Source organism: Apteryx rowi, unplaced genomic scaffold (genome assembly GCF_003343035.1).
Source record: "Apteryx rowi isolate R43461 unplaced genomic scaffold, aptRow1 scaffold_33, whole genome shotgun sequence".
Classification (NCBI taxonomy): domain Eukaryota; kingdom Metazoa; phylum Chordata; class Aves; order Apterygiformes; family Apterygidae; genus Apteryx; species Apteryx rowi.
Window position 1 is genome coordinate 3706078 of NW_020449752.1, and position 15401 is coordinate 3721478.

At 54.2% G+C, this 15401-nt stretch overlaps 1 protein-coding gene across 3 annotated transcripts in view; it reads left to right on the forward strand.

The window, feature by feature from the left end:
• Positions 1-15401, forward strand: part of ETS1 (ETS proto-oncogene 1, transcription factor) — a 73075-nt gene that overhangs the window by 32882 nt on the left and 24792 nt on the right. For all 3 annotated transcript variants that reach the window (XM_026071738.1, XM_026071739.1, XM_026071740.1), the window contains one exon: positions 14792-14911. In XM_026071738.1, the coding sequence (XP_025927523.1) occupies positions 14792-14911 (120 nt within the window). The remainder of the gene's footprint in view (positions 1-14791; positions 14912-15401) is intronic.

Here is a 15401-nt window from a genome sequence, read left to right on the forward strand (position 1 = left end):
GTGTTTGTGCAAAACCGCTTCGTCTTGGTCAATGTTCTGGAAGTTGAAAAGCAGCGAGTTTTTTTTTTTCTTCTTTTTTTTCTTCTTTTTTTTAAACCTTGCAGTTTTCAGCAATTGTTTACCGAGACCCGAACCCTCGCAAGCAGCAGCTCTGCAACGCAGAGCACTTCTGGCTTTTTCCGCTGAAAAATTACAAAAAAGGCGCGGTGGAAAGCGTCGAGCTCGGCGCCTCGCTTTTCACGTGCCGTGTTTGAAACTCGCTGCTGAGCGGCAGAGCCAAGCGCTTTCCCTTCCGGGGCGCTTCAAGGCRCCTTGTCCCTCCGCTCCGCTCTCCGGGTGGCTTCGCCAGGTCCGGCAGCGCCGTTAYGTCTCCTCCCCGCGGACAAATCCGTGCTTGGTGTCCCCGGGAAGCGCGCTCCGCCGCCGGGCTGGGAAAGTTTAGCTTTCCGACGTCAGCGGTGAGGTTTCCGAGCTGTCACGGTAGCCTTGGCCCAGCGGGGGACTTAGTCACTGGCGCTGTTTTCCATCCCGTTAAGCGGCTCCAGATTCGAAGCTGGCTCTGAAGCTCGTGACTTGAAAGGCCCCGGCCGGGCGCGCGTTTCTCTTTCCGCCTGTAGCCGCGCGACGCTTGTTCCCGCGTCCGGGYGGCCGAGCCCCGGGCAGCCGCTGCCCTACGGCGCTTAGGGAGCRACCCAGCAGCGAAAGCAGCGGAGAAACGGTGGCAGCCCCCCTCCCCCTGGCTCGGAGCTATTTTTGGGGGTGAACTGTCCCTCCCGGCGCCCGCCCGACCCGTCCGGCATCGTCGGGGTGCCAGCGCGGGCTCCCTCTTTTCTGGCGTCCTTGCGAATTTGCTGGCTGCCGGTTGCAAATGCTGATCGGGAGCCAGCGTTGGGCCTCTGCGTATCTTAAAAAAAAAAAAAGGAGGGGAGGGAAAAAAGCACCCGGAGGAGAAGGAAAAGCGCAGGGAGAGTGTGCCTTTAAGCAGCTGCGCGCCAGCGTGTGTAAGCGCGCTTGCGAAGCCRGTGACTAATTCGGCGCGTTGGGAAGCGGCGGCCGAGGGCGTGCGCTGCTGCGCACCCGGCCGCTGCGCTTCGCCCCGGCTCAGCCCGCCTCGCCGCCGCTCCCCCCCGGGGCAATTCCGTATTTCCTTACTCATCCGGAGGGCACAGCCCTGGCGGTCGCTTGACTCAGCGGGCCCAGGGCCGATGGGAGCCGCCGGAGCAAATTCCAGGGAAAGAAAGCGTCTCCTGCCTCGTCTCGGAAAAGATTGTTCCAAAAAAGATCCCCGGCTGGTGACGGAGCTGCCGCTTCCACGCCGCGGAGGTTCCCGCTCGGGAACTGGAGACGGACTAGGAGACCCGGCGGCTCGAGGGGGGGCCCGGAGCCAGCGCCTGCCCCCCGGGGCACGGCGCGGTGGGGATCGTAACCTGGCTTTCCCGGGCTGGCAGCGCAGGGCTTGGCTTTGAGATACTTTTTGCGTCATTCATCCTTTCCCCCACCTCTTTCCCAGGGTTTTTAACCCGTTTCTTCCCCCCTCTCCYGGGCAATTTTGGATCAGTGTTTTTGCCAGCTGCCTTTCGGACACCAGCGTACCTGCGGCGGTCGGGGGAGCTGGACGGGGAAAAGCCGGACTTTCCCTGCTCCGTGAACGCCTGATGCGGACGCCGCAGCGTGAACCTGGAGGCCTGGTCCCATGCCCAGCGTCCGCCCCTGGGGACGGGGCAGGATGAGACCAGGTTGCTGATCCAGGGTCTTGCAAACCTGCAGTTCTCCGGCAGGTCGCCCCGGGAAGGCGGGCTGGCCCCGCGCTATCCAGCCAAACCCCTGCTGAAGCTTCCCCGGGCTCCTTGCCGTCGGGTCGGCGGAGGATTCCCGGCGTTGCTGGCAAGGGCTCGGGGCTCCCGAGTAGCCAACCGCCACCCCCTCCGCCCCCTTCTCCGTTTGCGTCTCCTCCTAATAGCCTCTTGGCCTGAGCAGCCGAATTCAATCAGCCCTTTCACCATCTGCTCCCAGGCACTTCTGCTGGGGAAGGCTCGGGGCCAGGGAGGCTGTAATTCCTTAATAGCTTCCGGATGCTGTGTGCACGGTGGATGCGAGGGCTGCGAGCGTCTCGGCCTCGCTCCCCCCTCCTTCCCCCCGGGCTTTGCTCAGGCTTCCAAGTTCGGGCTTCCTCTGGGCAGATCCGAGCACCCCCAGCCGCTCCGACCTCTCCCTGCCGCCCTTCGCTCCCCCGGCTGTCCGGGCTGAGGCCAATAGGTGACATAATCCCTATCCCGGACAGTCCGGCGTGCGGGCCCTTGGCTGGCGCCCGGGGTTGACTGATGCTGATGGGGGTCCTGGCTGCCTTCCCCAGCTCACTCCCACCTTCCCGGGGTTCGTTTTGCCCAATCGCTCCGCTAGGTCCTTCCCCGGTGGGAAATTTCCTGGAAGTCGGAGCTGAAGAAGCCCACTGTCATTGGGGTCGTTTTTGGAAAAGCCTCAAGCTCATGAGCATGGGGCTTGGCACTGCTTGGCGATGTGGAGGTAGCCCAAAAGTGGCAAAGCCCACGAGCGTGGCCTCCTGTTCGCGCTGGCTTTCGGGAGACCTGCTCCTCTCACCAAGCTGCTGTCTGGAACATGACGTGGGAGAGGGACGGAGGAGGCTCCCTATCAGGGCCGTTCAGCTGCCTGTTGTGCTTGGGAAAATCCCCTTGTTCCTTGCCTTTGTTTCCTTGTCTGCTTAAAATTAATAGTGCCAGAAAGAGAATAATTCATGGGATGTTGTGAAATGAAACCAGTTTGGCACCAGTGTTTCTAAGGCACTTGGTTCAGCGTGGGCTGGAGATTATTGGTTCCCAGGTTTCTCTCGGGGCCATTTCTGGCCTCCACCACTGGAGGAATTGAGCAGCTTGTTTTACTCTTTGCTTGCTGTGCTCTTACCCCCATTGTACAGATGGGGAAACTGAGGCAGGGCCAGATTCATGCTTCCTGTGTTAAACTGAGGTGATTTACTGTGCCCTTGATTCCTCCTATGGCTGATAGTGAGGGAAGGTCACCTCCAGAAGATGTCAGCTCTCTGAGGAGCATTAAGGAGCAGCCACGTGGTGAAGCATGGCCTTGTTGCTTGCCCTCTCCCTACCTGGAGGCCAATGTCAAGCTGACTCTTGGGCACCGTTCTCCAGCAATACATTCATTTGCACGGCTTTCATGCCAGCCAAAAAATTCCCCACATTGGTGGCTGCTGGGAATCATCTGTTGCCGTGTCAAGCAGGCCTGTGCAAATGTTTAATGTGCCGGGGGTGGGCATTGCGCTTGTGCAGTTCTTGGCCCACGGGATGGCACAGGAGAGCATGGTGCTTGCTGCGATTGTGGGCTACCTGTGCTCATAAGTGATGCTCATGGAGGTGGCATCCAGTGGCATGACAGACCAGCCCCATCACAAGTCGGTGGGGTGGCTTTAGTGGAGTCGCCACCCTGATGGGTGCCCGGTGCTCCTGGTGCAGGTCCCAAGGCATTGAGGAGAAGGGGCTTGCTCAGGCACGAAAGAGGCAACCTTGCTTTGATCATCTTTGGCTTCTTCTTGGATCTAGCTGGCTGTTTTTCCTGCCCTGTCYGTGATGTTGCGCTGAGAGGTTCAGCTAGCATCGGGAAGACACCTGGAGCCAGCAGCGAATATCATGAGCTGCTCTGGTTTTGATTTAAGCTGCAGGGAGCTACTGTGCATATTTGTGAGCCACTGCGAGGGAGGAAGGATACCTTCAGAGAGGTGAGGTCAGGATACTTGCAAGTGCAAATCTTCATCGGCCGTAAATCCAGTGATGCAAAGAAGCAAATCCATGTATAGTGCAGGGGAATTAAAGGTATGTGGATCATTACTCTACCTGCGATCTCTTGGCAGCAGCTAACAGAGTTGACTATTTGTTCTAAAGAGTTATAAATAATTCTGTTGGTTAAAACGATTGATTATCCTTGGTCTAATATTATTTAGTCAGAGCAAACAGTGCTGAGATTTACCAGCCGCACTCTGACCTTCCAACCCTGATCTGTTTGCAAAAGCCTGTGCAATTATTTGTTTGATTTCAAACCTGAATATACTAATCTCTTCTCCTTTTGGAATTGCAAAGAAAGCTGGGCAGCTCGGCCTGATAAGGCAGGGCAGCGGACGTGGGGGCTCCTGCTGCCTCGTGCGCGGGAGTCCTCACGCGCTGTGGCAGGTCGCTGGGCCGACGGGAAGGGGCGACTCAGCGAGGCAGAGGCTGGGTGATCGCTGCGGGAGCCCGGGGAGCAAGAGCAAAGCCTTCAGCTCCTCGTCTTCCTCTGCACATCGTTGCCTTGCTCGTTGAGCGCTGTCTGTACATCCTGGGCAGAGCCAAGACACTCCCTGCTGTACAGAAAAAGATGCTATTGATAGCCTAATATTAGAAAACGGGCTGTCGCTGGGTAAGGTAGCAGTAGGGATCCCTGTGCAATCCACGGGGGTTGTGATACGCTGCAACTTGCACTGTCCCATTGAGCAACCGGCAGCGGTTTATCGCGCTCTTGGCTGTGCGTCTCGCTGGCGTTGCCCTGAAGCAAAGGGTTGGCCGGGGAGGTTGCGGAGGTGGGGAGCGGCAGGAATCTGCAGCTGCAGCGCGATGTGGCAAGCTTCGCCCCCGTACCTTCAGCCCTGGGGGCAGCGTGCGTGCTCAGGAGGTGACCCTGTGCCGCCGAGCCTCCCTTGCCTGCCACCGGTGAGCTCGGTCGCATCTGCATCTCTGGCTTTGTGCTTTCCGCATCCCATGGAGATGTCCTGGGCTTGAGCGCGGGGCGCTCGGCGTTGTCCACTCGTGACCTCTAGGCACTTACTGTACGGACACCACCAAGGTGCTCTCCATAGCAGGTCTGGCCCTTCCCGCTTTAATAAACCTTCTGGGTTTACGGACAAGTGAGCTGGCAGGAGGAGCTGGTGAGTGGAGTTGAGTGGCTTTGATGCAGAGGGAGATATTTTGGGGCTTAAACATCATCCTGGCTTGAGGGCACTTCAGACTGTGTCCTGCCATGTGGTACCCATGTGTCTGGCATGACGTGGCAAGGATTCAGCCTGAGGGCCAGTGCTAATGCCAGGACACAGAGAGATCAGTTTATGAAGGACTTGGGCTGAAAATCAAGTGAAGACTGGGGAATTCCAGGCTGGGCTTGGGACAGACGCATTGGAGGGGAGAGGAAAAGGAGGGAGTTGGCTCAGCTTCTGCATGTCTAATCCCGTTCTGATGCAAAGAGAATTAAGGCTCCTTTCTGGGAGTCTAGCAATGGACTCCCAGTAGCAGGGACACCTGTGGAGTCTATCCACATAAGTGTGTCATATCATGGTGATGGACACTATAAATGAGGGATCAGGTATTCATTCTGGGCACAGAGTCATTTCATGGGACTGTGGATATGCAATGAAACCATCTCAAGTTGTAAACGCATGTATGGTATGACTACTTAAAAAATATACCGGCATGGCATGTTCTTCAGGTATGTCTGAGCAGGCTTAGGGAGGCTACGATCCATTTGTAGGGTAATGAAAGAGCTAAACACGACTGAACAGTCCTTGGCCCTTATCCCCACTGCTAGGGGACAGCTCTGCCAAGAGATCTCAGCCTTCCCTTTTCACACTTCCAAACCTGACAGCATCTTTCTCACACAATGTACTGCCGATTAACCTTACCCCTGGCTTGCAAAATCTCTGCTTTCCCTATTTTGGGAGACTATCATGTGCTGCTTGGCAGTGCTTTGGGCTCCCTGGAGCGGAGAGAGGGGCAGCAGTCGGAGGTGATGGAGCCAAATCCCCATTGCACGTTTTGTCCGTATCTTTGGAGGGTGAAAGGGATGGAGATTAACATCTGGAGGAGACTGAGGGCTTGTTTGAATAGGGAAATGTGCAACCTGAACTGCTTGGGTGTGATTACAGATTTACCTCGATAGCATCCTATGCATACTTTTGCAGTCCAGAGTAGGAATGGGTCATCATATTGGGGCACCAGTGCATCTTCCTCCAAGACATTAGGAATGACACTGCTGGCCAGAGATCTGAGGTGAGAACAACCTAATTCTTGTTTTTAACCTGGCTGGAAAGAAATGTTGCTGCTGCAAGTGGTGGGAGGGCAGGAGTGGGGCAGGGTGTGGATACCTGCCGACTCCCCCTCACAGCAGGGACTGGCTGCAATGGGAAGTGGATGGGGTGGAAGATGTGAACCGCTGTCTCCTCCTTGGAGCACCGGAGGCCAGCCATGGGTTTGCCTTGGAAGGGCTCGGGCTGTGCTCTCGTGGCTACGTAAACCTCAAGGGCCATTAAGGCAGGACGGTTGGTCTTACAGGGTTTGCAGCCTCCCCAGAAGAGAGCGAGGAATTTCAAGAGGCTTCTGGGTGCAGGCGTGAGCCGTTTGAATACCTCGGGCACCGTTCCAGGAAGCAAATGAATATCTGGTTGTTTGTTCAGTCAGAATCGCTGGATTTTTGAAGGTTTTTTCTCATTGCTGTTGAGCAATTTGAGCTGTGCTGCTGGGGCTCGGGGTGTGAGAAGCTGGGTTTTAGCCGCGTGTTTGTGGAGGAGCATCTCCCGGAGCTGAAGCGCCGATGCAGGGCAGCTGACACAGGCATGACCCGTACTTGCTGTTTACACTTGACCTCCTTTCAGTCGGGGCTGGGTGTCCCTTACAGGCTTTGCTGGGTCCACCCTGCTCTCCCATTAGCGAGTGTGTGTGTGTGTGTGTGTGTGTGTGTGTGTGCACGGGGATTAGAGCTATTTAGCAAAGTGGTTAGTGGGGATTAGAGTGAATTATCGCAGGGGAAGCACGTCTCGGAGGAGAGCCTTAGGTTCGCAAGAGGCAGGGAGTGTCCTTCCATCACGGCTGAGGAGGGCTTGAAGGCAAACAAGCTGGAAAGTGAGATGCTAATCCTATCTTCAGAGGGGACGCCCTGCCTCATGTGATGTTTGCCTGGGAAAACAGGAGGGTTAAGGGCGATAAGGGCCTGACCACTGAAATCAGAGGCTTCGACTCCCAGGCAGGAGTGGTTTGGGCATGTGGAGATTATTCATTGCTGTCTCTGTGTTGACTCCAGCCTCCTAGCAACCTCCTGATCTGGCTACCTCCAGAGTGCTGACCTGTAAGTTTAGCCTACCCGCAAACATGCACAGGTTTGCGCCAGTTTAATTAGCCCCATACCATGCGGTCGGGTTAGAATAGGGCTTGCACAAGTCTTTAATTGCGATACTGCTAAATCTGAATCAATAGAAGCCGGTTCTGAGCCAATTTAAGAGCGGTTGCCTTTGCGGGGGGCTTGTATCGGGTTAACAGAACGGCTGTAACTAAACCGCTGAAACGCGCCTGCCTCGTAGGCATGGCCTAACCTCTGCCGTTGCTTCAGCTCAATGGAAAAAATCTTTTTGCTGCCTCCACTGACTGCTTTGCATAGTTTTGATGAACGTCGTTAAACCGTGGCCACATTCCCCAGCCCCAGAGGTGCCCGCATCTCCTCCGTGCCTGCGTTTATCCATCTGGGCTCCTTGCAGCAGCYGAGATAGGAAGTACTGATCGAAGGTCTCCACCAAGGGAAGCCCTGCTCCGGATTGCTGCGAGACAGGGCTGAGCGTTCAGCCCCGTGTGTCGTGTCCTGCCGCTTTGCTCTTCTGCCTGGCTTTTCTCAGAGCTCTTGATGGGAGTGTCATAACTCCTGGCAACATCTTTCCGAATATGGGGGGTTTCCCTGGTCTGCAGAGTGAAGATGAGGGTGAGGGAGGAGTAACCAACTTGCCCGAGGTTGCTAGTGAATCTTGTCAAGTCAAAAATATTCTTTTTTATGCTTTTTATGCTTTACCCCCAAGACACGCTCTTTGTTTCCGTCAAGTCTGGAAGCTCAGGTCATCCAGGATCCCTCCTGTGCTCGTGCTGGGTGGCATCTCTTTGCCCGCACCCTCAGCAGAGGTGAAGCCGGGGCAGCCAAACTGCAGGTCCTGTCCCCAGCCCTCTGGAGCTGGGGAAGCTTTCCCATAATTGCGGCAAACATTGACTTAAGCCCTGTGGTTTTGCTTCGCTGTGACCCAGAGGTTTCTTTAGCCCGTCTTTTCTTACTCGCCCCCACAAAAGCTGGGGAGGATCGAGGGAGCTGACCACGGGGCTGTTGTTCCCCTGCAAACTCCTGTGACTAAAAGAGATGCTGTTTTCCCAGGATCCGAGTCCAACACCCACATTATAAAGCCAGGAGAGAGAAGGAGGGTGGAAAGAAGCCCGAACGAATGCAGCGAGCAGGCTCGGAGGGAGAAGCAGGGTCCGCCCGGCCATTTGGCAGCGCGTGGGTGGTGGGTGAAGCAGCCGCCGCCGCGCTCCCCATCTCGCCGTGCTGCTGTTCCTCCTCTGGGTGCTTCGCACCCGAGCACCCTCTAACAACGACCGCCTGCACCTGCGCGAGAGCGGCTCCCTTTTGCAGAGGGGTAACGCAGCACCCTAGCATCCGAGTCCCACCCTCGTCTTAACCTTCCCCATTCCTCGCTCGCCGCGATGCTGTGAGCGCAGAGGGTCCGAACTTAGATGAAATCCTTTTATCTGCAGTTTGCGGAAGACGGTTTTCGGGCCCTTTATTTGGTGGAAGAACTCTGCCCCCATGACACACCGCATCTCCATAAGAAAGCTGCTGAATGCCGGAAGAAAGCCGGCTTTGTTGTGCTTTCTGCAGCGCTAAGCAGTGTGGGCTTTCGGTTTCCTCTCTTGTTTTTCTCTTGAAGCCCAGCTTTCATCTCCGAGTATTTATTTTTCACTGCTTGAAGGAAAAAAGAAAGCGTTATTTTTCTTTTTTTCAAGGAGGGAAGAAATATATTTATTTTAAACGAGAACAGCAAACGTCTGTCCCTTTTGTGCCGCTCCTTGGAGAGAGAAGCGGGGCCGGTTTCTGAAGGCTTGTCGCGGGAAGGGGTAGCAAATCCCCCCTCCCTACCTGCCCGGCGGTCTCTGCCCTGTCCCCGTCGCCCCGGCCGTACGCCTCCCCTTGTGCTCGTTCTTGCTCCGCATCCGCCCTTGCATCCCGGTTTTCCCCGATGCCTTTTTGCAGCCTTCGGTCCCTCTTTCCCTTTCCTCCCCCTGAGTTTCCCTGCCCTTTCAGTCCGAGGAGCCCTAATTGGAACAGGCCGGCTCCTCTCCRGCTTCCTGCGTGGGAGTGAGAGGCTAGGCTTGTGAAAACAGTTCAAAAGTGCAGACAAATTTTTGCCTAATCCTGCCTAAATAACTGGGGCTCAGCTGGGGTTATTTGCCCCGGCGTTGCTGCCCTTCTCCGGCACAGGGCACCCAGCAAAGGCAAGGCTGCCCTGGGCTGAGTGGAGGTGCCGCGGGGGCCGACCCGTGCCAGTGCCTCCGAGGTGCCCGGGCTGAGGCCGCTCCGTCGGGGAGCGTGGGAAGGGTCTTAGCTCCCGTCCCCCCCCTGCAGCCTCCTCTTTTCGTGAGAAAGGTTCCTCGGCGTCTGAACCCTGCCAGCTGGGAGACTTTGAAAATCCTCTGTGTTTYCTCCTGCCCCCATCGCTAACTCTGCCCTGGTTTTGGTCCTGGTGAAAGCTGGGGCAGAGGAGCCTCGGRGCGAGGTGGGGACCAGCTCGGGCAGCATCAGGCTTGACATGAGCTGGGCTCGGGAGGCAGAGTCTTTTTTGCTCCTCTGGTGCTTGGTGGTCATGGGCTCATTGGAGGCACRTGAGAGGAGGGTAGGACAGCAGATCCTTGCCTCAGCACAGAGGCGATTCCCTTCTTGCAGACCCTCTGAGATCCATCTCGCCATCGCAGACGTGCAATGGTGAGGAGCGTGAGCTCCTGCTCCAGACTGTGGACACCCCGAGTGGACTGGCACAAATTCCTGCAGTCTTCCCCTTGCACGCTCCTCCTGGAGAGACCTTTTCTTGACTCTCTGCAAATGGTCTGGTTTGAAGCCAACATGCATCTTCTCCCAAACTTGTCTCTGTCCTTCAAGCCACCAGGTCCCTGACCTCCCCRGGATACCAGCTCCCCAGCAGCCTGTGGGCTTAGTCTCAGCCCCAGAAGCGGAGGAGGAGGAGGCTGGGCAGGGAGCGTGTTTTTACCTGAGACAACAGCGTGCTGGGTTCCTGACCTTGGTATCCATCCATCAGAGCAAGGGCAGGAGGGGGCTGTGGGGTCAGCTGGCTCCACTCTGACCCGCCGGACATCCATTTGCACACAGGCTTCTGTGCGAAATAGCGGGGACCGGACAAGGACACACTGGGGCTTTTGATGGGAAACAAAGTGAGTGGCTGAGGGGAGCTTTAACGGGGCATTGACTTTGAGTGGAAACTTGGGAGAAAAATGACTTTGCTCCCGTCCTCCGGCTCAGAGCGTCTTTCTTTTTTTTCTTTCTTTAATGTCATTTATTTTGCTTATGCAGTCAGATGCTAATGTTTTGGCGTGCGGTGGAGTCCTTCGCATTTTAAGGTCAAAATCCCTCAAGTTTGTAAATCGTCGTCCTTTACAAATATCAAATGTGTAGAAACAGTTTACAAATGCGGAGCCTGGTGAGAGCAGCATGTGAGCGGGGCTGCGGGATGAACTCGGTGCTCTTGGCCTCCCCGGCCGTTTGCCTGYGGCTTCTCCCAGGCTCCGTGGCCGCTTGCGCAGCGCCTAGCGCGACTGGGAGAGCGGATTTTGGGTAGGACCCCCCTCAGCATAAATACCGCCTGGGAATGAAGTGCTGGCCCTTGGCGTCGGCCCGATCGTTATCCTTTCGTCCTTCTGAGGTCTCATCTACAGGGAGCTAAGAGAACYGGAGGAAAAATAGGGTTTCGAGAAGCCTGGCCTCTGCGGGGGACGTCTCAAACTGAGCCCCCAAATCCCTCGTTGCTTTGGAAAGCTGCAGCCAGCTGAAGAGCCGTCGCTCTCCGCCTTCCCGCTGCGTAAGGCAGAGCACTTATCTCTGCTCTACAGATGCTGGAGATGATGGTGACATAATTTCCCAGAGCAACTGCAACTCCTGTTAGCATTTAAAAACCAAACCAGAAGACCCTGCCTGCTGTCCCGGGAGGAAGATCAAATGCAGTTCCCTGTCAGTACAGCGGCAGCAACTGTAGACATGGCATCTAGGCAAAAACCCGCACGTGGAAGCCGTGTAGATGAGGTTTTAATGGGCGTCGTAAAAACGATGCAGCCAGCCGAGCCTGGGATCCCGATGCACGGTCTCGGCGGCCCTCGCTGCTCTGCTTGCTTTGCGGATTTAAACCTGAAATTTCCGAACGACGCTTAGGTGTAACAGCTGGTTTTGGTCCGGGTTAATGCTCTTTTCCCACGCATTCCTTCCGAGCCCTTGTGTGTGTGTGCGTGCATGCRTGCGTGTGTGCCTGTGTGTACTTTGGGGACAGCAGGAGGTAGGCAAAAGGGGACATTTTATTTGTGTAAGATTTGATTAAAATCTTGGAAACAGGTTTCAGATGACAGTGAAAGCTGAAACCCGGGGAAGCTTAGCCCGGTCTGCTTTTGTTACTGCATTTCTGCTCGGCTCTGACCTTTGGGCACCCCAAACTGAAGGCGAGTGATTTGTCTGCGGGCAAGGGAGGGCTCGATCCTCCCGCCGCGTTCCTGGGATGAGACTCCGCTGCTGCCAGCAAAGTCACGGCGGGGAGAGTGGAGTAAAGCCCCGCATGCTCCCCAGGCCCACAGGGATTTTTTAAAAAAAGATTTTTAAGTAGCTTCTCTATCTCGAAACTGGAGGAGGCAGAACTGAGATAAAAACTGTTCCCCCCCAAAAAAATCTCCTCCAGATCACCCAGCTAGGACTCGTCCGCAAACACATATGCGGAGCTTTATAAGCGCATTTAATTTTACACATGTGACCTCGTATATAGATGTGGGACACTGCTGACTAAAATTAGGCTTCTGTGAGTGTTTGCAGGCTTGGGGCTTTTTGCCGTGTTTCGTTCTAAAGAAATTTTAACTAGTAGCTACTGGTCTGACAACAAAAGTGTCAATGATACTTCGCTTCTAAATTTGCCGAGCGCAAAATATTTTCAATGGGAAGTCTTGAAATGCACGTTTTGGTTTGTTTTGGCATTTAAAAAAAAAAAAACCCTCCTTTAGCACTTTGCAAATGCCTTTTTTTTTTTTTTTTTATCAGAAGACAGACCATTTTCTTCTCTGGTGACCTCTCTCTGGGAATCGCTTTTAAGGATTCTGTGTTTTGACATTTTGTTTGTGCAGAGCTCAGCGTTCACCTTACTAAACTGAAACCCTATCCCCTGCTACTGAAAAATTGATTCACTGGGCTATGTGCAAGCCCGGCCGCCGGAGCCTTGCAGGAGAGCACAGGAGTGATTAGYGATAGAAACTCCCTTTCTTGCACCGTGAAGATAAAAAATGCAGTTTTGCACAGCCGAGCACCTCGCCTCCCCCCGGGTCTCTTGGTGGCTTGCCGAAGGAGGTCATCTCTGCAGAGGTTTTTCGTGAGTGGTTCGGTGTAAAGCAGGGGTAGAAACATTTTCTTAGGCTGACTCTGACTCATCTTCCCATAGCGACAGGGAGCAGTGAACTGCTGTTTAACCAGCCGGCGAAGGGGAGCGATTCCTGGGTGGTCCCTGTAACCACAGAGCACAGCAAGCACAGCATTAAAATGTAACATGAGGATGAAGGGAAAGGGGCACTGAACCACTTTCTCCTAGTGTTATCTCAAAGCAGCAGATGGAGAACAGAGATATCTAGGGTGCCTGCTCATTTTTCCATGCCCTCTCCAGCCAAATCCAGTAAATAATGAAGTGTAATTTGCCAAATAGCCCTTGAATGTATTCTTTGCTTTCGAAGGTCCAGATACTTCCACTGTAGCAGGCCAATTCCCTGATTTATGTGGCAGAGTTACGGAGAGGATCCTGGCCCCAAGAGGCCTGGAGTCAGCGGGAGATCTGTACAATTTGACCAGTGCTACCTGAGCAAAGAACTGTGCAAATCGTTACTGGAGTGACTTGGTGACTGATGGGAGAGGGAGCTGAAAAGAGAGAGATTTGGCATATCTTTTACCCCAACACCATAGCTGGAAGGTGCAAAGATGGAGACAGAAAAGTGGCTTTTTTTGGTTTGCAGGCGGAATTGCGTTGGGGCCAGCCACTGGCTTGGGATTGCTCTGCAGATGGGTCGTCCGCAGAGCTAAACGTGGGCGCCTGGGACCGTTTCTGTGCTCTGCGGGCTCAGAAGCAACGCTTCAGCCTGCTGCTGCAACCGGGTCCGCTCACCCGGCCCTTGGATTTGCACTTTAAAACCCCTCTTGCACCCACTGGGCTTGAGTTTAGCTGGGCAGGACCTGGGTGGACCATGAAGTCCAGAGAGGCGCAGGCAACCTCTGCCCAGCAGCTGCAGAGCTGTCCCCAGCCCTGGCTCACCGGGGCATTAGTTCTTCTCAAAATAAGCCTTGGCCAACATTTTGCAGTATGATGGGTTATTAAGTCAGAGCCTAGGTTCACATCTGTGACATAGAGTTACGGTAAGCAAAGGTGGCTAGGATTTCCGCAAAAAAGGGAGAATTCTTTGCGTTTTGATGTCCGCATCCAGACAGTCATGAAAACACCAAAGAAGCACGCGCAAGTTGTCTTGTTTTCCACTGAGAACAGTTTTCATTGAAAAATGTCCAACAGGCTACAGTCACTCTGGCTCCTACCCTCAGGTGGAAGCTCTCTGAGATTTGCAATAAGACTGACGAAGTTCGGTCATTTGAGACGGTGATTTTAGGAGAGGCCTGCCTTCTCCACAAAAGACGTTTTTCAGGAATGCTTAAAATACATGAAAAAGAGCCAAACCTTTGTTCCGACGGAGGGGATTTTTTTTTTTTAAGAGGGTTTATAAAATGCTTAGGCTAGAAATATCCACCCCCTTCCAAATAAATAAGCAAAAAAGAAGAGAGAAAAAAAAAAGAGGGGGAAAGAAAGCGAGCAAGACCTTTGCTTCTCACCAGGCCTCGGTCCAAGGCCCCGGCGCGCGGCCTGGCCCGCGGCTCTCCCATGGGGGCGGCTGAGCATTGGGTGGTGACTCACTCCGAATCGCGGCGCTCTGCTCCTCGGGCCGCACGTTATGTAACTCTGGGCTAATGTGGGATTTTCCAGCTCTTTGTTTTGCCTCCCTCCTTGGATGGATTTTTCTGCTCGTTCTTCATCATGCCTCATCCTGCTGTGAACTTACTTTTTCCAGGATTGCCTGGGATTCTTTCAAAACTATGTTTTCCCCTTACTTTGGCGGTAATTCAGAGATGCTCGCGTTATGGGACTGAGCAAGCCAATGTCCATAATGGTCTTTGATAAGACTGTCAACATAACCTTGTTCGTGGTTGGCCTGTAGGGAGACCATGTGCACCATGTAACTCAGCTTACCGGGCAAGGCTTGTCTCTGCCCTTCAGCCCCAGCACGGTGAAACACTTCAGCACAGGCTTCTTACGAGCATATGGTTATTTCCCTTGTATTTAAGCAAATCTACTCATGGGCTTGGAGTTAATAGCCGGTTTAAGGCTAGAGAGTCTTGGTGGGAAACTTTCAAGAGGAAAAAAGGGATTGTTCTGTTTTTCTGACAATTAACGTGGTTAAGGAGTACTTCTGATGTGTTGGGTGTGCATGAGGTGAGGAACGTGACTTCAAATGAAACAGGGAAATACTGGAACACAAAGGTGTGGGTAATCAGCCTGTGGGGTAATCGTCCCGATGGGTGTGATGCACTGCGGCGTGCCATTCTGGAGAGCTGCTGGGAGGGGGATCCCAGACTGGGCGTGAGGACTCCTGTTGTCTTTCCCGGTTCCCGTGAACTTATGGCCATTTTTCTCTCCTGCTTCTTTCAGATATGGAATGTGCAGACGTGCCTTTGTTAACCCCTAGCAGCAAAGAAATGATGTCTCAGGCATTGAAGGCCACCTTCAGTGGCTTTGGAAAAGAGCAGCAGCGGCTGGGAATCCCCAAAGGTAAGGCGCAGTGCCCCAGTGAGCAGCCATGGGAGACACAGAGAACGTTTTCCCCTGCCAGAATCCCCGTCTCCAAATCTGCCATCTCTTTTATTGATTCGCTTCATGTAGTACTGCCTTGTTTCCCAGCAGCTTCAGCTGGAAAAGTCTGGACATACGGGCAAAATTTTTCAGACTGTGTCCGTCTTTTCTGCTAACAAAGTGAGATGACCTCTGCTACATGAGTGCTCTTGTAATTTTGGTGAGCTGCTCCTTTGGAGACAGCTCAGGCACCTCTATCTGAAAGGACCTGGTCATGTCCACGATATGGAGAAGCAGCTGGGACCCTTTACAAGAAGCTGATAACAGGGAGAAATCAGGCAAGATGAAGAAGTGGGTGGGAGAAGGGGTCAGAGAACCATGGGGATGAAGCTGTGCAGGCGGCTTATCCACCGGTATAGCTGTAGGCTTGTTTGTGTCCTGTTTTCCTGGGATGATGTCTTGCGGTTGC